Genomic DNA, 26,492 nt, shown 5'->3' with positions numbered 1-26,492 from the left:
AAATCTTAACTGAGGGCTTGTCTTCACTACTGGGGAGATCGACGCTGCTTCAATCAATGCAGCGGGTGTTGATTTAGCGGGTCTAGTGAAGACCTGCTAAATCAATGGCAGAGCACTCTCCAGTCATTCCTGGTAGTCCAGTTCTCAGAGAAGAGTAAAGTAAGTCGACAGGAGAGCATCTGCCGATATTCACGTAGTTGGAGTAGCGTAACTTAGGTCGACTTACCCTGGTAGTGAAGACAAGCCCTAAATGTATGGGGGTAAGCAGACCCTTTGGAAGAGACCAAAATTTTCTGCTCTTGTTGGTTGCTGCCTGCCTAACTGACAAGTAGAAAAGAGACTACGGATCAGTCTGTTCTGGTGGGAGCCAGTCACAGAAAAGAAATATAGAATAAGGGAGGTTTTGTTTTGTTTACATATATCTCTAAAAGACTGAAATCTGAGCACATCATGGACATAAAGATATCCTTACACATTCAGCCTGAAAACTGATCAATTTGCATATTAAAAATGAATTGCTTTTAAAAGGAGCTGTATTATTGCGCCAGCCCAGTCTAGGTGCTAAACATATTAAAACTGTCCTTGGGTTTGATAAACAGTGTTCTTAAGAAAGAAAGTCCTAATTTAAGAATTGCTAGAGAAGATATTTTGAGTTTGAAAAGTTGTTGCTTTCAGTGTACCAGAATGCCTAAAAAATGATTAGTCCAATATTTAATCTAGTTTACCGTATCAGTATAGTCTTTTAGTAGAACTTTGATACCAATAATTAATAGTTTATAAGAGGTCATCTGCCTGTCTTCTTTAGTAATTTTAAAGTGTAAGTGAGCTATTAGGTGATAAAAGGGCTATGAAATGTGGCTGAGCAATCCTTTGTTTTGCCCAAAAACAAGTGAAAACACTTTCTAGAATAAGACTCTTCCCATATGCATATATAAAGTCCTGACACAGCACACGTGTAATTGAAATTTTATTTTTGTGAACAGGCAAGAGAGAAAACCAAGGTATGGTAATGCCGCCTCCCTTCCCCCCCCCCAGTATTACTTTGTAAAGGAGCATCCCAAGTCTTCTTTCAGAGACTCTGCAGATGACACCACTCACAATAATTGTCAAGGAAGCTCTACTTTTTGAGAAAACATGTAGGGCTACCAGTTGAGCACTTTCTGCCAGTCACAACTCCAGCAATATCACACAGGGAGAGAGGCAGTCTCTGAGGTAGGCAGGTCCTGGGCCATTTAGAGCTTTATATAGGACAAGATCAACATTTTAAACTCCACCCATAAAAAGAATACACTAACAATGCGGATTGTGGAGTCTTGGTGTAACATACTTACCAATAAAAAGAACAGGAGTACTTGTGGCACCTTAGAGACTAACACATTTATTTGAGCATAAGCTTTTGTGGGCTACAGCCCACTTCATCAGATGCATAGAATGGAACATATAGTAAGAAGATATATATACATACAGAGAACATGAAAAAGTGTAAGTAGCCATACTGATTGTAAGATGCTAATTAATTAAGATGAGCTATTATCAGCAGGAGAAAAAAAACTTTTGTGGTGATAATCAAGATGGTCCATTTTAGACAGTTGACAAGAAGGTGTGAGGATACTTAACATAGGGAAATAGATTCAATATGTGTAATGACCCAGCCACTCCCAGTCTCTATTCAAACCCAAGTTAATGGTATCTAGTTTGCATATTAATTCAAGTTCAGCAGTTTCTCGTTGGAGTCTGTTTTTGAAGCTTTTCTGTTGCAAAATCGCCACCTTTAAGTCTGTTACTGAGTGACCAGAGAGGTTGAAGTGTTCCCCTACTGGTTTTTGAATGTTATGATTCCTGATGTCAGATTTGTGTACTCCTGTTCTTTTTGCGGATACAGACTAACACGGCTGCTACTCTGAAACCTATACTTACCAATGAGATACTCCGTTAGCAAGTGGGCATTTTGGGCTAGCCTACATTTCTGAATAATCTTTAGCTGTAGCCCCTTTTAGAGCACATTACAGTAGCCTAGTCTGAAAGTGATAAAGGAATGGGTAATATAGCATGTGAAAGAAACTCTCAGCCTGTCCTAGTCACTGCTGCTATCTGATAATCTAAAAGTAGGTGAGGATGGAAAATCACTTCTTTATTGGGAGCTCAGTAAGTGGAGAATAAATACCTTCAATCAAGGGAGCAGCTGTCTTTGCCATTTCTTTTGGTTGCTTCCCCCAACCTACTAGTACCTCCTTTTTCTCATCTGAAGTGAGTCTCAGGGCTTGTCTACATTACAAGTTTAGGTCAGCTTAATTTAAGTCGACCTGCAGCCACCACAGTAATTCAATTGGCAGGTGTCCACAATACCCTCCTTCTGCCACTGGTGCGTGTCCTCACCAGGAGCGCTTGCACCAACTGAAGTGGGGCATTGTGGGGCACTGACAGCCATGCAAGGCTTGCAGCTGGAGCCCCCCACCTGCCCCAGGGTGATAGACTGAACTGTGAGCCTGGGTGCAGGCTCAGTTTCACAGAATGGGGCCTACCAGCAGTGAAATTGACATTCTTATCAGTTTCACCGCTGCCTATGGTTCAGAGCAGCCTGGGTCTCACATCTGGAGCCATGAAACTGACAATGTCAGTTTCACTGCTGGTAAGCTTCAGTGTCCTGCGCAGGGCTTACAGGTTGGACTGTCCCTCCACCGTAGGGGTGCCCTGCTGACAGCTGGGGCGGGGCAGCTGTGAGCCCTGAGCCAGGCTTAATTTCACAGCAGGGAGCTTAGCAGCAGTGAAATTGACATTGTCAGTTTCACAGCTCCAGCTGTGAGCCCTGCTGATGCTTTAAGCTGGAGGCAGCCCTGAAATTGACAAGAATGACAGCCAACTGCTATTGTAAGTCACGCAGTGTCTGCCTGGACAGTGTGTCACCCTAACTACACCAACGTAAGCGCTGCGCCTCTCGTGGAGGTGGAGTTATTATGTGGGAGTAGCAGGCCACTTACTCTGGCAGAAGCAACATTCTAGTGTAGACACTGACATAATTAGGTTGACGTAAACTGTTTTACCTTGACCTAACTCTGTAGTGAAGACTTTGGCCGTGGCTACACTCGAAACTTCAAAGCGCTGCCGTGAGAACGCTCCCGCAGCAGCGCTTTGAAGTGCGAATGTGGTCGTGTGCCAGCGCTGGGAGAGAGCTCTCCCAGCGCTGCAGGTACTCCACCTCCACAAGGGGATTAGCTTACAGTGCTGGGAGCACGGCTTCCAGCGGTGGGGCACTGTTTACACTGGCGCTTTATAGCGCTGTAACTTGCTGCGCTCAGGGGGGTGTTTTTTCACACCCCTGAGCGAGAAAGTTGCAGCGCTGTAAAGTGCCAGTGTAGCCATAGCCTAAGCTTCAGACAGTTCTCTTCATATGCTATACTCAAGTGTACACTGGTTAAGGCACTCAGATACAGCACTCATTCAGTTGGCGATAGAACTGTTTTGTCAGCAGAGTAAAGCCATGGTCCATGTTTTCTCACTAACCTATTTAATGACCATTTACACATGTCAAAGTGGGGACAAGATGTTACCTCGAGGGACCCATATGAGTGCCCTTGAGGCCGAAGAGCAGTTGTTCAGTACTGCGGTCTGACATCTCCTCTTCTTTCCTTTCTCCCTGAGAGACGAGTGACTGTATCTGCTCCTACTGATGTCCACAGGAGAATCCAACACTCTTTGATCAATGGCAGTTAATCTATTTATGACATCATGGTCATCCACCATCAGCAGGGTGTGACGAACTGGGACTGTTCTTACTGTGGGCTTTGAATGCTGACAGGGGAGTGTGGCTAGGATAGTCTGCATTGGGGGATGGGAGACTGACTGGCGGAGAATACCTGAGCATGTAACATGAGAACCCAGGAAGGGGTTAGAGGCGAGGTGACACCTTTGCCCCGGAAACTGAACAAAGGCTGTGGGAGGGGTCGCTGAAGGCAGAGTTTCAGGAGCTGGCTGGGAAGCGGGCTGGGGAGCTGGCTGGGAGGCAGACCGGGCTCTGACCTCGCAAGGGGGCTGGGGCGCCCTGGGACCCCAAGATGGACCTAACTGAGGGGGGTCCTGTTGTCTGTGCCTGCAAGACCTGTCTTGGACTGTATTCCTGTCGTCTAAATAAACCTTCTGCTTTACTGGCTGGCTGAGAGTCATGGTGAATCGCAGGAAGCCGGGGGTGCAGGGCCTTGTGTCCCCCCACACTCCGTGACAACTTGCCACCAGTTGTCACGGAGTGTGGGGAGACACAAGGCCCTGCATCCCCGGCTTCCTGCGATTCACCATGACTCTCAGCCAGCCAGTAAAGCAGAAGGTTTATTTAGACGACAGGAATACAGTCCAAGACAGGTCTTGCAGGCACAGACAACAGGACCCCCCTCAGTTAGGTCCATCTTGGGGTCCCAGGGCGCCCCAGCCCCCTTGCGAGGTCAGAGCCTGGTCTGCCTCCCAGCCAGCTCCTGAAACTCTGCCTTCAGCAACCCCTCCCACAGCCTTTGTTCAGTTTCCCAGGCAAAGGTGTCACCTCGCCTCTAACCCCTTCCTGGGTTCTCATGTTACATGCTCAGGTATTCTCAGTGGGTCAGTCTCCCATCCCCCAATGCAGACTATCCTAGCCACACTCCCCTGTCAGCATTCAAAGCCCACAGTAAGAACAGTCCCAGTTTGTCACACAGGGATCCTAGTTTTTTGTGATTAAAAAGAATCAAAATTCTCTGATTAAAACTACATTAAAACCCCTGTTTTTCTGAGAGTAAAATGAAACACTGCACTTTAGTTTCCTTAGCCACAACATATATAGGTATCAGTTGAACTACTCCTGAGGGCATTCTGCACCAAAAAATTAAAATCCTGCGCACAGTATTTTAAAATTCTGTGAGTTTTATTTGTCAATAAATAAATGCAGAGGCTCCAGCATGGCAGTGGGGAGCATAGGCCACTGGCTGCACGAAGGTGGGAAATCACTCTGCAGCCTCTTCACCCCGGGACACAGTCAGTGGTGAGGCTGCACCTGATCCTGACACAGCACAAGGCATGGGCCTGCCCCATAAACACTCTGGGGCCCTGCCCCTTTGCGCCAGGCACACCAGGTGTGGGTGGGCAGGCTCAACCAGGCAGGATCCAAGTGTGGATGGGCTCAGTATGGGGGGGTCCAGGTGTGAGGTGAGAGGATACTGTGTGGGTCAATCTGGGTGCAGGCAGCTCAGTGGGGGGGTCTAGGTCTGGGGGGATCTGGATGCACAGAGGCTCGTGGGGGGGAGGGGAGGTTCCAGGTGTGGGGCAATGGGATTCTGCAGGGGCTTCCAGGTGAAGGTGTTTAGGGCTCAGCAGAGAGGTCTGGGTGTGGGGGTCTCAGCAGGGAGGCCTGGGTACTGGTGGCATGGGGCTTGGTGGGGTGGGGGTCTGGGTGCAGCTAGTTGGGGGTCAGTGAGATGGGGTTCTGGATGTGGGGGCTCAGGCTCATTTGGCTGGGAGTTTGAGTGCAGGGAGCTCAGTGGGGGGTGGTCCGGGTGCAGGGGTGGGGGTCCTGAAGCAGGGGGTCTGGGTGCAGGGGGCTCCAGATGCAGAGGTTGAGGTTTAATGGGGTGGGGTTTCGATATGGAGGGTTAGAGGGGTTCTGGGTGTACGGGGTGAGGCTTGGGAGCGGTGTCTGGGTATGGGATGTGGAAGCAGCTCCCCATACAGTGACCCCTTCCCTGGAGCCGAGGAGCGATGAGGGCAGGAAGCAGGGAAGCATGCTGAGCTTCCTGCAATTGGGGAAGGTTTCGGGGGGTGGGTGTGACACAGCCCCAGCCACTCCTGATCCAGGCTTAGGGTAGGAGCCACTGTCTGGGGTGTCCCCAGCCCTGTGGTGTTTTACCTCTCTGCTGGCTGCTCTGGGTGCCTGAAACAATGTACCTGCGCTGCTAGGGTGTAGTGTGTGTGACTGCTCTTGCAGCTTCCCTTTGCTTCCCTGTCAGAAAGTCATTTTTTGTGTGTGTGTGTGTGTGCAGGAAAGCAAAGAAATCTGCAGGGGATATGAATAATTCTGCGCATGTGCAGTGGCACAGAATTCCCCCAGGAATGTTGAACACAGTGTTTTATTGATATACAATATAGAACCCCGTTGATCTGAGTCTCCATTATACGGCTCTCCATATTAACCAAACCACCAGCTGCCTGGGGCTGACAGCGTCTGGGTTTGGGCTGTCAGCCCCAGGTGGCAGGGGTTCATGCTGTCAGCCCTGGGCAGTTGGTGTTTCAGTTAATTCAGAGAGCAGGATAATGGAGGCTTGGATAAATGGGGTTCTACTATATATGTTTTTATTTTTTCACAAAATGTAAAAACTAAAGATTCTCTTTAAAAACACAGAATTTGCGTTTTTACCTTAGCAAACAGATTTCTAGGATCCCTGATCATCAGGAAGATCAGTCAGTAAAACAAGTGCAGTTGCTGTACCATACCTAGGTTGGTGATCAAGGAAGTCCCAAGAATCCAGAGATTGAGAGTTACCTTGCTTCAGATTTCTCAGTAATCTTATTTAAGAATGGAAGATCTGGAATGAGCCAAAAAGTCAGTATCTACAGATGGTTTCCTGGGTGGAGCACACACTCCCTTCTCACTGTCTTCCTTAGCAGGAGGCATTTACTATCTTCATTGGCAATGGACCCATTACTTCGCCAGCCAGGAAAGACCTGGTCCAAAGTGTAGGAAGTGAACCAAAGTTCTTCCAACACTTCTAGGACACTAGTGACCACAGATCAACTAGAAGACTTAACATTTGTTCCTTTGCCCTTTTTCTCGGGCATCATTGAGTCATACAGCTTGTCTGAATTCAAGCAATTTTATTTGCAAAATAACAAGAAATCATTGCAAGAGAAGAGACCCAAGTCAACTGTTGAGTGGAGATAGCCCATATTAATTAGGCTAAACACCACATGAAAGAGATCCCTCATTTGTTTGATTTTTTGCAGATGCTATTGTGGAGGCAAGGAAACTTTTTTTCTTTGCCTTTTGCATTATCAGAGTATAAGAATTTTAATCGGTCACCTTTGCTACATGTGAAGCTTGTGCTGCTGGTGTTCTAGTTGTCTTCCCTCTCACTTCATCCGGTGTCTATTTTCCATAAAACCAGTGTATCCTGTGATGGTAAAGCAGGGGAGGAGGACTACCATATTGATGGTTGAAGATATATGCATACGTTTGTCTTGTTTTACTTTGTTCCCTGTGATAAAGTACATTACAGTTTATAAACTAAAGTAGCTAATTAGCATTTTTATTGTATCATGGGTTTTTTTTGCTCCCCTTCACCTTTAAATTAAAGCTTGAAAGCTTATTTCAGGAATAGGATTAATTAGTACTGATTTATTTAGACTCAAGAATGATAAATATTCCATCAGTCATGTATTACACTATCTCTATATATAAAGCAAGCTTACTATTGTAAAGGTCAAGGACTTGAATTGTTCCAGGTGCCAAGTCTCATTGATGCTTATGTTTTGGTATGCCAAGCAAAACCATAATTTTGACACAAATATTGGACCACATGAGGAGTGCTATGAGATTGAACTCTTTCAGTAGCAAGGACCAATTCCTTCATATCCTCACAATCAGCCAAAAAGATGAGTTCTATACACTTGGCATTTTTTCTGACCCAGATGCAGCATTACTCTAAAATGGTAATTTAGCATATCCCCTTCCAAATCAGATAATGGATATAAGGGGGGGGGGAATAGAGAAAATGAGGGGGAAAGAGCCCTAGAAGAAACTTCAGTTTGTGTGAGAGAGAGAAGCCAAGCAGCCCTCACCTTCTTCTCTGCAAAAGCAACACTGTACTCTCTACTTAGTAAAAATGAGTGTTGCACTCTTCCTGGGGTTTTTGTGTATTTTAGTCTTATAACAGAATAAAGCAAACCCAAGAGAGAACCCTCCCATTCATCCAACAGCAATGATAAGAAAAGAAATTATACAAAAACCATTCTTCCTCTTGACTCTGAGTAGCCAGGTAAGGTCAGTAGGTTGTATAGTTCTTTAGCTGATAGGGAAACTAGCTAAACCAGTGGCTCTCAAACTTTTTTACTGGTGACCCCTTTCACATAGGAAGTCTGAGTGCGACCCCCCCTGCCCCTTATAAATTAAAAACACTTTTTTATATATTTAACACCACTATAAATGCTGGAGGCAAAGCGGGTTTTGGGGTGGAGGTTGACAGCTCGTGACCCCCCATGTAATAACCTCACAACCCCTTGAGAGGTCCCAACCCCCAGTTTGAGAACTCCTGAGCTAAACAAACCAATTTGCGTAGCCCTTATTAGACCTGGCCAATCCCCTGCAATAGAGGTAGGTCCCAAGGTACAAGCTCCCGGTTAGGTTCTGTTGGCCTAGAAAGATTCTCCCTGGAACCTCAAAGGACCAGTACACCTTGTTCCTTAGTTTTTTATTGATGCTCATGGAATACAACTTCTATGAATCCTCATATTAAACATACATATTGGTGGTTTACAGGATGCCATCAACTTAAAAGAATCACACTCTTAAAAAAAAAAAAATTACTGTTTTTTAAGGCTGTCAATTAATTGCAGTTAACTCATGCGATTAACTCAAAAAAACTAACTGCGATTAAAAAAATTAATTATGATTAATCGCACTGTTAAACAATAGAATACTAACTGAAATTTATTAAATATTTTTGGATGTTTTCTACATTTTCAAATATGGATTACAACACAGAATAAAACGTGGACAGTGCTCACTTTATATTTTTTATTACAAATATTTGCACTGTAAAAATGATAAAATAAATACTATTTTTCAATTCACCTCATACTGTAATGCAATCTCTTTATTGTGAAAGTGTAACTCACAAATTTTTTTTTGTTACACTGTTTTGTTTTTGAGTGCAGTTCTGTAAAACTTTAGAGCCTACAAGTCCACTCAGTCTTACTTCTTGTTCAGTGAATTGCTAAGACAAACAAAAGTTTGTTTACATTTACGAGAGATACTGCTGCTTATTTACAATGTCACCTGAAAGTGAGAACAGGCGTTCGCATGGCACTTTTGTAGCCGGGGTTGCAAGGTATTTACGTGCCAGATATGCTAAACATTCATATGCCCCTTCATGCTTTGGTCACCACTCCAGAGGACATGCTGATGATGCTCGTTAAAAAAAAATGTTAATTAAATTTGTGACTGAACTCCTGGGGGGAGAATTGTACGTCTCCTGTTCTGTTTTACCCACGTTCTGCCATGTATTTCATGTTATAGCAGTCTCGGATAATGACCCAGTACATGTTCGTTTTAAGAACACTTTCACAGCAGATTTAACAAAACGCAAAGATGGTACCAATGTGAGATTTCTAAGAATAGATACAGCACTCAACCCAAGGCTTAAGAATCTAAAGTGCCTTCCAAAATCTGAGAGGGATGAGGTGTGGAGAATGCTTTCAGATGTCTTAAGAGAGCAACATTCCAATGCGGGAACTACAGAACCCGAACTACCAAAAAAGAAAATCAACCTTCTGCTGGTGGCATCTGACTCAGATGATGAAAATGATCATGCATTGTTCCACTCTGCTTTGGATCGTTATCAAGCAGAACCTGTCATCAGCATGGACACATGTCTGCTGGAATGGTGGTTGAAGCATGAAGAGACACATGAATCTTTAGCACATCTGGTACGTAAGTATCTTGTGATGCTAGCTACAACAGTGCCATGCGAAAGCCTGTTCTCATTTTCAGGTGACACTGTAAACAAGAAATGGGCAGCATTATCTCCTGCAAATTGTAAACAAACTTATTTGTCTGAGTGATTGGCTTAAGTAGCGCTGTGTGGACTTGTAGGTTCTAAAGTTTTACATTGTTTTATTTTTGAATGCAGTTTAATTTTGTACGCAATTCTACATTTGTAAGTTCAACTTTCATTATAAAGAGATTGCACTGCAGTACTTGTAGTAGGTTGTAATAAAAAATAAATATAAAATGAGCACTGTACACTTTGTATTCTGTGTTGTAATTGAAATCAATATATTTGAAAATGTAGAAAGCATCAAAAATATTTAAATAAATGGTATTCTATTGTTTAACAGTGTAATTAATCGCGATTAATTTTTTACAGTGCGCAATTAATTCTTTTAATTGCTTGACAGCCCTACTATTTTTATGAAGAAACAAACAGGTAGTTAGTGTAGTTGGAAAAATTAGACCAAAATTTCTTCTCCCATCTTTGTTCCATTCTCCTGTAGTCTGAGATTCTCACTGCAATGGAGTTGCGAAAATAATTTTTAGAAAAAAGGGCATATGTGATAAAACCACATGGGTAGATGCAGTAACTGAAACTACTTTTTAATTCACATTTCCAATGATTTCATATTGATGGCGTTGTTTTATCTGGGTTTGTTTCTGTAACATACTTATTAAAAATCAGAATACTAAAACTGATTTGGGATAAAATATTAAAACTCTGCATGTATTAATTCTTGACATGTTTCAATCTGGGGTTTTCTGACCCTTTATACTCTGTAGCTGTAATTGTTTCTGCTACATTTTCACTATGCAGTATATTTTCTATTGAATTATTGAAAAATTCTGAAAATTAATATTAAAAATGTATTTTTTTTACACTTGTACAAGATAAGATAGTAAAATAAGAACAAAGGAGACACTGTACTCTCGTTAGAGTTTTTATCCTACAATATTCATTCGGTAATCATTTGTAATATACAACAAGGGATTTCTTCTCTTTGTTGTCACATTTAAAATTTTTGCCATCTGTGCTTAACTTTGTAGTGTTCCATTTGAGTAAGTGAAACCATCTAAGGTTGAGGGAAGGTATACTAGAGCCACTTAACAAGCCTGGAATATGCATCCCAAGGGTAGAGAGAGGTTTTAATGACCAATTTGTATGCCAGTGTTTTGTGCTGTACTCATGTCTCTATCGTGTTATCCACCCTGGTGCAGTTGCACATGATTCCTTTTGCTACAGCCTTGAGTTACAGCTAGTAACTCCAAATAGTACATATACTCAGAGTAAATATTATCTATATGGAATAACTACATCTGATGGTACAGTACTCTGGGCCTGGTGAAAAGATGATTTTAGATCTTAGTTGTTATTGGCTAAACAATGTTTGCATGGATGGAATTGGCTAAGGGAATGAATCATCACCCTCCTACCTCCTTAAAATCCAGGGCAGAGTAGATGAAGTAGCTGCCTTGTTGCCTCTTCTACAGCCTGTGTATTTTAAGTAACAGCAGGTAGAGTGTCGCTGGACACCTTCTGTGTAAGGAGATTTAAGCCTATGGGTATTCATTACCCTTGCCGTGCCCCTGTCTCTTTTCCTCACTGTACTGCTATGGAGAAGGGCACCATGGAACAGAACTGCACTTTACAGGTGTGTGGGTTTCTCCCATATAGATGGAGAAACTGAGGCACAGATGAAATGACTTGCCCAAGATCATGCATGTCAGTGGTGTAGTCCAAAAGGGTTGCAGAAGAGGCCTTCCCCACATCTTCCTGGTTTCTCCCTCCCCCTCCAGATTGTAATAAGCTTAAGCAGGATTTGTGGTATTTGCATATTACAATGGGTAAAAACAAACAAAACAAAAATATAAAACATTTATTGATGGCAAAGTCAGCAAAACTGTACTAATCTTTATATGGGCAAAATAGTTGAAAATAATAAAGAAACTTTTTTTTTTTTTTTTTTTTGTGAGGAGGCCTTAAGAATATGCATTAATGTTCATTTTGCATTGTTGCACAACATTTCAGGAAAATAGAATCTGAGTTTCTACTCTCTTGGTCTTATAATACATAGCATGTTCTCTCTGTGATTAAAGGGAGAAGGAGTTAGTCGCTAACAGAATGCTACTGATGTGTGCAGGAGACTGTTGGTGAAAGCAGCTGTCTGTTAACAGGCAGAGCCTGTGAGAAAAAAGGAAAGTACATTGATTACTTGCATACAAGATAGTCTTTGTTGATGGTGTACTGCATTTCTGTCATAATACTGGATATTTGGTTTTGGTGTGGCTGTTCCTAATCTGTGTGTCCTGTATACTTGGTGGTCAGACCAGATGATCATAATGATCCCTGCTGGCCTTAAAATCTATGAATACCAAACATGCTGTTTTCATGCTATATTCTAGTCTGGCTGTGCCATAAAAGACAACTCTTTTTGAAAAGGGCAGGAAGATTTATAAGCACTCTCATATGGTGGTTTGAGTCAGTTATATTAATAAGGATTCTTCACATACCATTTAATTCTTTCTCAGAGGCTTCTTGCATACTAGAATGTGAAATATAGTGTTTAGATATTGTAAATGTCAGGTTACCACATTAAGTAGAATATATGCTGTACTACTATGGTCTGTAGTATGATAACCTGAAATCAAGGGACAGATGTAGGGGAGGAGAAGTAGTGGTACTCTCCGAACTCTGCCCACGAATGGCACCAAAATGAGATACTGTAAATAGTAGGTTGTGCAGAGTTTATATGATTACATGATCACTATTTTTTTTATGCTCTGTAAAAGTAAAGTAGTTAACAATGTTGACCTTTACATCGCCATCATTAGATTTCAGAAATACCAACACATTGAGATGGATGGAATCAGCTCATACATTTCAGGCGGTTGCAGACATCACAATGACGGTCACATCTGTTTCAAATTTTGAATGATTTCTTAGTAATCACACAAGCTAGAGGCAAGTTCTTTTAAATTGAAGCTTGGATTCAGGAGCACGATACAGAACCAGGAGAAAGTACTGGCTTACTGAGCCCCCAAGAACCATCCCATTTCAATCTCTGCCCAAAAACATTGTTTTCAAAAGGAAACAAAGACAGCAGAGAATGGTAACCTGCCAGAGCTGGATCAGGTATCCAGATAATATGTAAGCTGTACTGACATAAAAAGCAATAGAAGAAGGCCTTTACCTACAACAAAAACAAGCTCAGGAAATATTATCCTCAGAGGGGGAAATATAAAATCAAACTACAGTAGTTCAGTGAGAGCCATACAAATATTAAGTTTGATGGTCAAATGTAGGAAGGAGGTGCGACAAAGTTCCTCCTCTATCTTGGTGGGTCCTGCGCTTATTGGCGGATTTTCTTGCTTCAGAGATTCACCATGTGGGTTGGGGAACAGCCCAGAGACCTTCCCCTCTGGAAGGGTCCACAGTCCAGGTCAATTGGGAGGTTTGGGGGGAACCCGGGCCCGCCCTCTACTCCGGGTTCCAGCCCTGTGGACTGCAGCTGTCTATAGTGCCTCCTGTAACAGCTGCATGACAGCTACAACTCCCTGGGCTACTTCCCCATGGCCTCCTCCAAACACCTTCCTTATTCGCACCACAGGACCTTCCTCCTGGTGTCTGATAACGCTTGTGCTCCTCAGTCCTCCAGCAGCACGCCCTCTCAGCTCCTTGCGCCTCTTGCTCCCAGCTCCTCACACTTGCACCACAAACTGAAGTGAGCTCCTTTTAAAACCCAGGTGCCCTGATTAGCCTGCCTTAATTGATTCTAGCAGCTTCTTCTTAATTGGCTCCAGGTGTCCTAATTAGCCTGCCTGCCTTAACTGGTTCTAGCAGGTTCCTGATTACTCTAGTGCAGTCCCTGCTCTGGTCACTCAGGGAACAGAAAACTACTCATCCAGTGACCAGTATATTTGCTCTCTACCAGACTCCTGTACCCCACTCGTCTGGGTCTGTCACAGAGGTAAAACGCCACCCAGGTAAGAGCCTGAGCTAACTCATCAGTGAGGACATACCTGTATTTGTCACTCCCAAGCAATGCTTCAGTATAAATTAATCTCGAAGATTGTGCTTTCTATGGCTGCTCTTTATTCTGATTTGCAATTTTTGCAGCATGACTTTTATAAAGAGAGAAGATTAGATATTTTGGAAAAGATATCTGAAGTATTCTAAGCAGCTCGAAAGAAGTATGGTTGCCAAGTATGGTTACAAACCCTTTCTCCTCTGCACTCCATCTCTAAGGGTATGTCTACACTACGAGGGTAGTTCGATTTCTCTTAAATCGAATTTGTGGAATCGATATTGCAAAGTCAAACGTGTGTGTCCACACTAAGGACAGTAATTCGACTTTGTGAGTCCACACTAACGGGGGAAGCGTCGACATTGGAAGCGGTGCACTGTGGGCAGCTATCCCACAGTTCCCGCAGTCCCCGCTGCCCATTGGAATTCTGGGTCGAGCTGCCAATGCCTTCTGGGTAAAAAAAAAAGGGTCGAGGGTGCTTTTGGGTACCTGTCGTCATCCGTCCGTCACTACCTACCGCCCTCCCTCCCTCCCTGAAAGCGCCGGCGGGAAATCAGTTCGCGCACTTTTCCGGTCAGTGACAGCGCGGACGCCACAGCACTGCGAGCATGGATCCCGCTGCGACCATCGCTGCAGTTGTGGCCGTTGTCAACGCCTCGCAGCTTATCATCCACCTTTCCCAGAGGCAGATGCAGATAAACCAGGCGAGGAGGCTACGGCACCGCGGTGAGGGCCTGAAGTCTGAGAGTGGCACAGACCTGTCACAAAGCACGGGACCCAGCGCCGAGGACATCACGGTGACAATGGGTCATGTGAATGTTGTGGAACGGCGATTCTGGGCACGGGAAACAAGCACGGACTGGTGGGACCGCATAGTGCTGCAGGTCTGGGATGAATCCCAGTGGCTGCGAAACTTTGGCATGCGGAAGGGGACTTTCCTTGAACTTTGTGAGTTGCTGTCCCCTGCCCTGAAGCGCAATGACACCCGGATGCGAGCAGCCCTGACTGTCCAGAAGCGAGTGGCCATAGCTCTCTGGAAGCTTGCAACGCCGGACAGCTACCGGTCTGTCGCGAACCAGTTGGGCGTGGGCAAATCTACCGTGGGGGTTGTTGTGATGCAAGTAGCCAACGCAATGGTTAAGGTACTGCTCTCAAAGGTAGTGACCCTGGGAAACGTGGAGGTCATCATAGATGGCTTCGCTGCGATGGGATTCCCAAACTGCGGTGGGGCTATAGATGGAACTCACATCCCTATCCTGGGACCGGACCACCAGGCCAGCCAGTACATTAACAGAAAGGGATACTTTTCAATGGTGCTGCAAGCACTGGTGGACCATCGGGGACGTTTTACAAACATCAACGACGGATGGCCGGGCAAGGTTCATGACGCTCGCGTCTTCAGGAACTCTGGTCTGTTTAGATGGCTGCAGGAAGGTATTTACTTCCCGGACCACAAAATAACTCTTGGGGATGTGGAGATGCCTACAGTGATCCTTGGGGACCCAGCCTACCCGCTAATGCCCTGGCTCATGAAGCCCTACACTGGAGCCCTAGACACTGAAAAAGAACTGTTCAACTACCGGCTGAGCAAGTGCAGAATGGTGGTGGAGTGTGCTTTTGGCCGTCTCAAGGGGAGATGGAGAAGCTTACTGACTCGCTGTGATCTCAGTGAAACCAATATCCCCATTGTTATAGCAGCTTGCTGTGTGCTACACAATCTGTGTGAGAGCAAGGGGGAGACCTTTATGGCGGGGTGGGAGGTTGAGGCAAATAGCCTGGCATCTGATTACGCCCAGCCAGACAGCCGGGCGATTAGAAGAGCCCAGCGGGACGCGCTGTGCATCCGGGAGGCTTTGAAAGCTAGGTTCCACAGTGAGCAGGGTAACCAGTGACTTTTAAGTTTCTGTACAGAGAAGCTGAACCTGCGACCGTTTCTTTACCCAGTTAATGTTGACTATCCTCTGCAGTTACAGATCCCCTCCACCCCCTTCCAAAAAAATAAAATCAGTTTTATTTTGTTAATGAACACCGTTGTCTTTAGTACTGTTTTCGCGGGAATGTTTGAAACCTGGGACGCAGACTGTGGTGGGGAGCGGGTGTAGTGTACTGAACTACACTCCAGGAATGACAGGATTCGCAGTGGCGGACTGGTTGTTTCAACGGAGCCTGCCAGCCCTCCTGAGCGGAACTGCGTGTATGTGGGGGCTATGTGAGTTTATGGCAGGGGGAGGAGGGTTACAGATCCCCTGCTGCGTGGCTCTGTGATCCAGGACAAGGACCGCTGCATAAGATTTGTAACTGCCCTCCCCCGCAACAAAATCACAGTGCAACCCCCCCCGCCCCCCCACGCACAGAACATGAAAACCACCTCCCAGACTGACCAGGGTAACTAGTCACTGCACTGTGTATGTGCCCTGCTGCTGCACTTGCCCCCGCCTCTGTACCCTGCTAAAGGTGACTGTCCTGTCCAATTACCAAGCCCCTTCCCCCCCTTCAGACAGACTCTCCCTCAAAAGAACATGACTGAAACAGTAATGAACAGAAACGTATTTTTTATTAACAACCAGACATGAAACTGGGGGGTGAAACTTGGACGGGGGCTTGGGTGAGGCGGGCAGGAAAGGACTTTTCAAATTTTGGGGAATGACAGCCTTCTGGTGCTTGAGCAGTCTGCAGGGGTGGAGTGAGAGTTTTCACGGACTCTGCCGCCCCTCCTTCTTTGGACTTTGGGCGAGGGGGGTATGGGACTTGGTGGCGGGGGAGTGCGGTTACTGATAGACTGCAGCGGGGCTCTGTCCTCCTGCCTCCGTTCCTGCAGAACATCAACAAGGCGCCGGAGCGTGTCCGTTTGCTCCCTCAGAAGTCCAAGCAGCGTTTGAGTCGCCTGCTGGTCTTCCTGCCGCCACCTCTCCTCACGTTCCATGTGTGTCCGGTGCATTTGGGACAAATTCTCCCTCCAATGGTTCTGCTGTGCTGCCTGGGCTCGGGAGCAGTCCATTTAGTTCTGAGAACATGTCCTCTCGCGTCGTCTTCTTCCTCCGCCTAATGTGCGCTAGCCTCTGGGAGTGTGATGCCAGGCTGGGTTGGGAGACAGTCGCAGATGTGGCTGTGGGAATGAGAAAAAGGTAGTGAATTCCTCCGAAAGATAAATGTAGTTGTGAACAAAGAACATAGTCTTTCTCTGTGAACAAGACCATGCACCGCACCTATCACATACGCACTCAGGACAAGGTCGAATTTTTGGACCTCGCCTTCAGTGCCTGGGGTTTTGCACTGCAGATCTGGGAAGCGTGGCAGGACACCGTAATCTCTGTTGCAGGCAAAGATGGTAAGCCGTAGACTTTTGGCTGCTTAAAACTTCAGTAGTACCACTGGCCTCCTTTCACATTGAAAGCAATGCCAGTCTCTGCTGCCAGCAATCGGCCAAGCATGAACTCTGGCCCTGTCCCACCCCCTCGCGGATGTCCCAGGGAAAGATCCCTGTATGCTGCCCCTCTCCCGCATCCACCGCGTGGCTGCAAACCAGCGGTTACAGTTCTGTAAAGGAACTTGCAAGCAGTCCCAATACTAACAGTCCCCTACCTAATTCAAAGCAGGTCATCATGAGCGACATAACTATTTATCATGAGGATCTCGGACACCGAGAAGGAAAGGATGCTTCGAGAAAGCCTGCAAAGACCAGGGCCCTATGCCGCCATGCTGTGCAAGGCAATGATACCGGAGTACTTGCTTGTCTCCTGGCGCAGGAATGTCTCCTACTTCGGAGGACCCAATAAGGCCGCTCTCCCCAGGAACCTGATGAACAGGCTTTCCCATTACCTGCAGGAGAGCTTCGTTGAGATGTCAGTGGAGGATTATTGCTCTATCCCCGGACATATAGACCGGATTTTCATATAGCTGCAGTGGCAGGGACTAAAGAGTGGAGCAGCTTGGGCAGCAGAATCATGCACAACCGGACACTGTTTGATTTTTTTTAAATAGTTGGAACTGATTACTTAAGCGCCCAGGGTAAAGAAATCATGAAGCACACATTGTTCTTATTCTTAATATTCCAGTTTTGTAAAAAAATAAATGTTTAGATGTTTAAAGCACTTACCGCTTGATCCTTCCCCTGAATCTGTGTCCGGGTTACATGCTGGGGAGGGTTGGTAGGGGATCTCTGTAAGGGTGATGAAGAGCTCCTGGCTGTCGGGGAAATCAGCTTGGTAAGCGCTGTCGACTGCCTCGTCCTCCTCATCTCCTTCCTCATCTTCCCCGTCCGCTACCATGTCCGAGGAACCGGCCGTGGACAATATCCCATTCTCAGAGTCCACGGTCAGTGGTGGGGTAGTGGTGGCGGCCGCACCAAGGATGGAATGCAGTGCCTCGTAGAAACGGGATGTGTGGGGCTGGGATCCGGAGCGTCCGTTTGCCTCTTTGGTCTTCTGATAGCCTTGTCTCAGCTCCTTGATTTTCACGCGGCACTGCGTTGCATCCCGGCTGTATCCTCTCTCTGCCATGGCTTTAGAGATCTTCTCATAGATCTTTGCGTTCCGTCTTTTGGAGCGCAGCTCGGAAAGCACGGACTCATCGCCCCACACAGCGATGAGATCCAAGACTTCCCGATCAGTCCATGCTGGGGCCCTCTCTCTATTCTGGGATTGCACGGCCATCTCTGCTGGAGAGCTCTGCATCGTTGCCAGTGCTGCTGAGCTCGCCACGCTGTCCAAACAGGAAATGAGATTCAAACTGCCCAGACAGGAAAAGGAATTCAAATTTTCCCGGGGCTTTTCCTGTGTGGCTGGTCAGAGCATCCGAGCTCGGACTGCTGTCCAGAGCGTCAACAGAGTGGTGCACTGTGGGATAGCTCCCGGAGCTATTAGCGTCGATTTCCATCCACACCAAGCCTAATTCGATATGGCCATGTCGAATTTAGCGCTACTCCCCTCGTTGGGGAGGAGTACAGAAGTTGAATTTAAGAGACCTCTATGTCGAACTAAATAGCCTCGTGGTGTGGACGGGTGCAGAGTTAATTCGATGTAACGGGGCTAAATTCGACATAAACGCCTAGTGTAGACCAGGCCTTAGTCTCAATTTTTTAAAGAGTCAGATTAGTGAGCTGAAGTATTTTTTGAGTCATAAGATCACTTAGAATGTAAGTATTGTAGCTTTGTGTATGTAAAGAGAAATTCAGTATCCACACAGTGGTTGTGTTTTGACTTATATTGAGGCCCTACTACAGGGAAACTCGGGCATGGAGAAATTGAATAATTTATCTAAGATCACAAAGGTAATTGTGACAGACCCAGAAAAAAAATCCTTGATTATTTTGCGTTCTAGAAGGAATACTGCAGTAGTTCTGTTTCTTCAACACTTCCAGATAATAGTCTTGTTTCAGAGTCAGTGGAATTGGCTGCAAAATATAATTGTATTTAATCAAATAAGTACCCACCATGTATTAATGTACTTTGTTCCATGGAAACAACAGGGTTTCTGTATCAAGGCAGGAGTTTGGAGCCTGCACTTCAGTAAAATTCTTAAGAGCCTAACTATGTGGTTATATTCCCCAACATTTATCTGTTTCAAGTTCTATTATTATAGTACACCTGTACCCTGATGTAATGCTGTCCTCAGGAGCCAAAAAATCTTACCGCATTATAGGTGAAACCGCGTTATATCGAACTTGTTTTGATCTACCGGAGTGCGCGGCCCTGCCCCCCCGGAGCACTGCTTTACCACGTTATATCCGAATTCGTGTTATATCGGGGTAGAGGTGTAGTAAGAATGGTGATGTAAAAGATATTTTCTGTATGCAATGAGATTTTGAGATGTGCCTTGTAACGTTGAACTATGAGCTCTTTAGGAAAGGTGTGCTAACAAAGGGCAGCCCAGTTTTAGTGCCTATTGTTTAAAGCAAATCTGGAAAATAAAATCCTAATTTATTCTTTCAGATTTATATAATAATCAAATCCAGTCACTAAAGCCAAATTGGTAAAGAAAGCTAAAGAGAAAGGTAGTTAGAGCAAAGTGAAAGAAAGTTTTGATGTCACTGTTAGAGAAAATGATTGGAATAGTACCAATAACAGGTTATTAAAGGTTCTGTTTTTGTAAATGATGTCGTAATTGCTATCTGTCACGTTTTTAAAGAGATTCCAGGATCTATTACAGTGGTTAAAGGACTGTTAAAATAAAGAACTAACTGAAAAAATAGACTCTTAAAACACAATCTCAGACTTGGATTATCTCTGGGATTTGTCTGATTGCAAGACAACTATGGTGTTGAAGACATTGGTAGACTTAATCAGGGTATTTCAGTGTTCTTTAGTGATTAACCAGACAAAGATCTAATTTTTCAATGGAAGCTACCACTGTATTGTGACTCGTCCAACCCACTGCAAAATACAAATGAAAGATGTTACATATCCTGCAAAGAATTGCCAGTATTGGCCTTGTCAGGCTTTTTAAATAACAGGGTCTGACTGCCAAGTGTTTTGGAACAAACAGCAGCTGCCAGCAATTTTCCAGTTTTATCACCATATTCAAACTAATATTTTTAGAAATCTTAACAATTTTTCAGTGTCTTCTCCTGGCAGGGGGCCAGGGCTATCATGAAATTTTGCAGATGATTAGTAAAGACTCTCTCATTAACAGATTGAGCAATTCCTCTAGCTGTTTTTTTCCCTGTGTCATCTTTACTCCACATCTTTGTGTTTGATTCTTCTTTTAAGGATTAGTTTCACCCCCCTGAAAGTACTGTTTAGAACTACCTTCAGATCTCATTAATCTCTGCATTAATTGCAGCTAGCATTCCAAAAACTGTGCACTAGTTGTACAGAAATGCTGAGGATAAGGAGAAAAGAGGTTGAGTCCCAACAGTCCATTTTTGGTTTGGAACAGCCACAGGGCAGTGGAATGGTTTGATACCACTGTTGGTAAGATATTGGCTGACTTCTTCAAATAAGGGAGTGAAGATGAGATCAGGAATGTGTCATTCCTGATAAATGATTACTGTTGGGCCAAAACCAATATTTAATCCTGCTCTTGGCATTTTAGGCTTTGTCTATTACCAGTAACCCAAGTGTTTACACACACACCCACCCACCCCCTACCTCCTGTTTGTTTAATTGCTGATGTTGCTACCAGGTTAAAGTTGTACTCTCCATTTTATTCCTCAACGCTTTGCCCAGTGATGGTTTTTTTCAGACACAGAAGCTATACTTTCTCCAGTTCAAGGTAATGTCCCCCTCCATAGTGTTTGTTAACTAAACATAGTGTTACTGAAATTCAATACAAAGAACCTCAAGAAGAGGGTCTATCCTGAGGGTTTAAAGATGATTCACCTCTGCTTTTAGAATTAATAGGTGGAAATTGTGTTCCTACCTAATCTCTCTGTTCATGATCTGGACAGGAAGGATTTCTGGAAACTAAAAAATTTCCAAAAGAGAGCTGTGGTACTTAGAGTGGCATAAAGAACTTTTCTCATTAATCTGAAGGAAAACCAAACTTTTCAAACTTTAGATAAGGAAATTGTTTTGAAAATATACAATCATTTGACATACATACCTTTGGTTGTTCCCACTTTTTTTAAATGGGAAGATGTTTTTAAGTTACATTTGTGATCTGATTTTATAATAATTTGTAGAAAAGTCTCTTATTCCCACCAACTAAAATGTTTGAGGCAAGTACTTCGGCGTCTGATTGTGTGTCAAAGCTACATGAATTAAGCCTTTAAAATGGTAACTGAGAAAATTACAACTAGCTAACTATAATCCATTATTTTGTTACTTTTGCATGGATCCTGATCTGTACGTTTGTTCCTACATGTTTCTTCTTGATACAAATTTTCAAGCTTGTTGATAAATTGTTTAGTCAGCTGCTTGATCACACTTCTTTCATTCTGAAATATAGTCAAGAGGCCAAATAACAAGTGTCAGTCAGGTTTATTGCTCGAAGCCAATAATAATATAGTACAGGGAAATTGTTCTATACGATATCAGACTCCACTAAATCATCTCATACAGCGATGTTACATCCACCTTATGTGGAAGGTGTGCTCCCAAAGTTGCACATTTCAGCTGATATTATTTATATGATGATTTTACAATTTATACGTCTCTTTACACGTCACTAAAATCCAACCCATCTGTTTGTTTCAGTTCAGTAATTTGTTCTGTTCTGTTCTTTGCTTTGGATTCTAGCATTCCAGGTACTGGTCCATGAAGGTACTTCCCTTGCTTGTACTAAGGGCAAGTCTACACTTAACATGCTGCACGGGGTTTAGGTCGGTATAACTATGTTGCTCAGGGGTGTGGATTTTTCACACTCTTGAGTGACATAATTATACTGACATAGGTCTGTGTGTAGACCAGACCTAATACATAGAACAAATATGTCTTGATTTTTGACAAGTTCCCTATTTTCTTATGCCAAATACTTATGTCAGCAACTTCAAAGTATTATGCGATACTTAGCATAAGTGAACAGGATTATGGTGTAGGCCAGTTTATGCTATATCATTGTTACAATATTTGTGCTTAATGTTGGTGCTTAATGCATACACATTATATATGCTAGTGAGCATGTATATATTAGTCAGCAAGCTTGATCTTATGGATTATTTTTAATGTATCAATATGTGCAAGGTTAATATATAGTACTTCTAGAAGAGCAGTGTATTGGACTATTTTTACATCCTGTAAAGCTGCTGTTGTATTATCACTGTGACAATTTTTTTTTAAATTTCTTGCTAACCTTATCATCATGATGTGCAGTCCTTTAAAGAGGATTACGCAGCTGTGAATATTAGCTATTTGTTAGACCTTTTCTGTAATATTTGAGATTGAAAGAGAGGTGATTTTTTTTTTTTTTTTTTTTTTAAATGCACCACCTCTTGGCTAGTAAGTGAGGAATTAATCTTAATGTACTGGGTTTTTTTTTTGTTTTTTTCTCCAAATTGTCTAAAATTCCTGGCAAGTTTTCTTCAATGGATTTTTTAGTTTGGAGGCAATACATTTTATAATCTGTGTTTCAACGGTTGTTTTAGTCAGTAGGTGGGTTAGGTGAAGAAAACTGTTTTTTCTTAGCAAGATTTTCTTGGTATTTATTAAGCTTAATTCAAGGATAAATAACTTCATTAAAGTTATTTATTATTGTATTCCTATTTATATTGTACTGTGCCTGGAGGTTATTCTTTCTAGACAAAGAGCCCTTTCTTCTGGCCTAGTCAAATTTATTAAAACATCCAGATAATAAAATGACCACCATACAATGTAAAAACTTGTTCATGGGAAAAAATAACTTGAAACACACAATTAGCTTGGGTGTCTAAAGATGAAGTTACAACATTAAAGTGTATAGTGTTTTTTTAAATCTTTGAGAAGTATGCTTACGTAAATAAGACTTCACTGCAACTGTCTCCTCTGATAGAAAACTGATATATGCAGTATATTATAGGTGATACCTTTGGTTAAGACTGCCTACCTCTTTCCATTGTAAGCCTCTGTTTTCTGTTGCCTTAGCTTAAGCTATTTGTACTGAAATTTTCCATGATTTTTCTGTCTTGGTTTGAATTATTTTTAAAGATTTGAGCAAAAATGATTCTGGCGTTTTCCAGAATTAGATTAGTGAGGGGGACAAGCAAGAAGATTTCCCAATGTTAAAACACTCTCTAGATGAGTTTTTACAAAACAACTTTAGTGCTTCCATGGTTTGTAGTAGGAACTTGAAATTTGGGAAAGGAACGGTTCTGAAGTGAAAGAGAAGTGACTTTTGCTGTTCCTATGCAAATCCTTCCAGATTTGGCCAAGTTACAAGCTTCTGAAAATGCCTTTCTATCCATGTGCATTAGAACATGTTCACCTCCTGTCTCTTAATTATATGAATGTTCCAACTGCATTGTATATACTCCAAGGCGCTAATGAACCTTCTACATCATACAATATGGACAGAGATAGAGCTCCACAAGACCTAGGCAAAACAGATGCTTCAGGTGCTTTCCCTTAATGAAATACCATTTTGTCTTGGTAAGGGTTCATTTGGCTGTGAACCAAGACATACTGAGTTTTAAAATCCACTCCTTCCTATCCTTCATTGTTAACAATTGTGCGCTGTTTGCACTCTTCGTATTAATCAAGATCTCATACCCATATCTTAGGATGCAGGCAAGCATTCTTGTTTGCATTTTACAGATGTGGTAACAGGATATGAGAGGTTTGCATAGTTGGGAATAAAATTCAGGCCCCTAATATGGCAGATCTAAGGTTCACCCTCTTAACCAAACAGCCTGTTAGAATAGTGAATGTACATGTTTGACTATAGTGTCTCTACAATGACACGATTTCCATGAAATTCAGAAATGAGTGAATATTATGTAAACAACAAATAGCACCCAGAAGTCCTAACTCTATCCCATTTTAGCCACTCTATCACACTCCTGTCCCAGAGCCAAGATACTCCGTCTTTCTAGCAAGTACTTGTGCTACCACTTGGCAAAGTATGTGTCATATCTACTTTTAGTGGCTGGTGCACATAGAGAATGATGGGGTATTACTGCTTTTGTCTAATGGAGTCACTTGTGTAGCTCAAGTCGTTTGTGGTATGGATCTGATAGTCCGAGGTTTAAACTCTGCTGATGACTTATGTGGTTGGGGTGGGGAATACGTGATGGAATTTCTTCCTCTTATTTTTTTTTTTTTAAGTGATCCTTTAAAACAAAAACTAGGGAATCTCCTTACCCTCAGAAAAAGGGCTAAAATGTTTTAATGGTTGCAAAGTCAAGCATCCAAATTAGAAAATTCTTCTAGCACTGAATTCATTGTGTACTGAAGTTCAGTAAAATAATTTAATTCCATTATTATAATTGAAGCACAGTAGTAAGTGGTACAGTGACTATAAACATTAACTAAATTGCAATTTAATGAATATACATATGTTATTTTTGCAGAACATAAAAAGCTCTGTTTGATACAATGGATGAACAGTCACAAGGCGTGCAAGGGACTCCTGTTCCACAGTTTCAACCACAGGTACTTTATTTTACTAGTCATCAAGAGCAGAAATAAATGGATTTAGTAAATGGAAGAACATGTTAAAATTAACGAACAGAACGAATTCCAAAAGGTTATTGTTGATATTAGAATACTTTTTCTTCTCCATTATTCAATGCCATTCCAAGCGGGTAGGCTTTTACTGCATTTAATGGGTTCAGTATGGTATTCAAGGTAATAGTTGATTATTTTAATCGAGTTACTTGTGTGGAATCACATAACTAGTCATCAGTGGTTAATAAATCAGATGAAATGTTATGAGATCAAGTGTCTTTGGATATTGGATTGTTTAATTTGGATTTTTCTGTCTCAAGTCATTTATGGAGGTAAAAAAGCCATAAAGAAATGTAATATCGCATTAGTTAGTCATTGAATTTCAAAATATCAGCCCCATAGTTCACAGAAAAAAGCTGCTTTCTTTTTTGCCTCCTACTGCGTCACCAACTGGGAAAAGTCGGAGAGTAGAGGTGAGAGGCAAACATGAAAGTAATTGTTTTCCTATGAGGTATCAAGCTGCTAAACACTATATATTTCCAAATTATAGCAGAGTTGCCAGATTTATTTCAGATTGTTCCCCGCTGGTGATCTCATGTGGGTTAGTGCCTTCCCTTGTTGAAAATGGGCAAGGGATGTGAGGGAAATTTAGCCACCCTTGCAGTTGGATTTGATGGTATGACTCAAAACAAAGGTAAGATTATCAGGCAATAGATAAAGTTGGCATACTGCTTATTAACATTCTTCTAAAAATGTTGCTTCTGTTAATAACATTATTTAAAAACCTTTGGAAAGCAGCACTCTAAGCTCTGATCTTGCAAAAACTTATAAAGGTGCTTTGCTTTATGCACTATGAGGAGTTACATGTAAGTCAGTAGAAATAGTCATAGTAAAGTTAAACAATTGGGTAATTCTTTGCAGGACCAGGACCATAACTGGTAATCTTCTGTTTGTTTGTTTCAAGCATTAGCCTGAATAATAAAGGTGATGTGGCAACATGTGTTTGTTCTGAAGTTTTTGACAATATAAGTAAGATTTTTGCCAAGTCTTCATTTCTGTACTCAGTATTGTATTTTAGTAGAACTTTCCTTGTTCCAGTGCCTGCATTGGAGCAGCTTTGAGGCTAAAATAAAAATAAACATTCTCGTGCTTCTGTATCACTATCCATCAGATCTTAGAGTACCAAACAGTTATAAATTAAAATATAATTTGAATTTATGCATATTCCTTACAACTATCTTGATGAAACAAGTGTGCAAACTTATTTTTTTAAATTAAGATTTTTTAATTAAGAAAATTCAGACTACTACTGCAGTCCGTATATTCTAAAATTTGTAACGACTCACTGTTCCAATGATGGATTCTCCTCCTTGGCTGAGTAGGAGGCAGAATCAGATCTGTCAGTTGGGATGAGAGGATGAGCTCCTATATCTCTGGGAAACCGCAGTTGTGTCTGCCTTCTTTGATAACAGGCAGTTCTTGTATTTCCCGCATTCCCCTCGAAAGCACAGTAATTCAAATTCTGATTTACTATAAGCTTTGTGAACTGATATTTTCAGCAGTGGGTGAGTTTCCAGTCCTAAATTGAATCATGATATATGCTTCTATCCTCATAGTTGTTGGCAACACCTCCTGTCTCAGAAATGTCTCCAACTGTATCATTAATGAGGAACTAAATAAGATCAGACCTAATACTAATTCTTGCAGCACCCGACTAGACATCTTTCC

The 26,492-nt window shown here is 42.9% G+C and overlaps 1 protein-coding gene across 2 annotated transcripts in view; it reads left to right on the top strand.

Moving 5' to 3' along the window:
• The window catches only part of NEK7 (NIMA related kinase 7), a 141,761-nt gene that overhangs the window by 9,934 nt on the left and 105,335 nt on the right, over positions 1-26,492 (top strand). Inside the window, exon 2 of one of the 2 annotated variants that reach the window (XM_065408926.1) lies at positions 24,668-24,749. In XM_065408926.1, the coding sequence (XP_065264998.1) occupies positions 24,693-24,749 (57 nt within the window). In that variant the 5' untranslated portion in view covers positions 24,668-24,692. Of the gene's footprint in view, positions 1-24,667; positions 24,750-25,283; positions 25,459-26,492 lie in introns of those variants that run through there. The other variant, XM_065408927.1, reaches the window with a different exon arrangement.

This window comes from Emys orbicularis, chromosome 8 (assembly GCF_028017835.1).
Source record: "Emys orbicularis isolate rEmyOrb1 chromosome 8, rEmyOrb1.hap1, whole genome shotgun sequence".
Lineage (NCBI taxonomy): Eukaryota > Metazoa > Chordata > Testudines > Emydidae > Emys > Emys orbicularis.
This window is presented reverse-complemented; position numbering and strand designations above follow the sequence as displayed.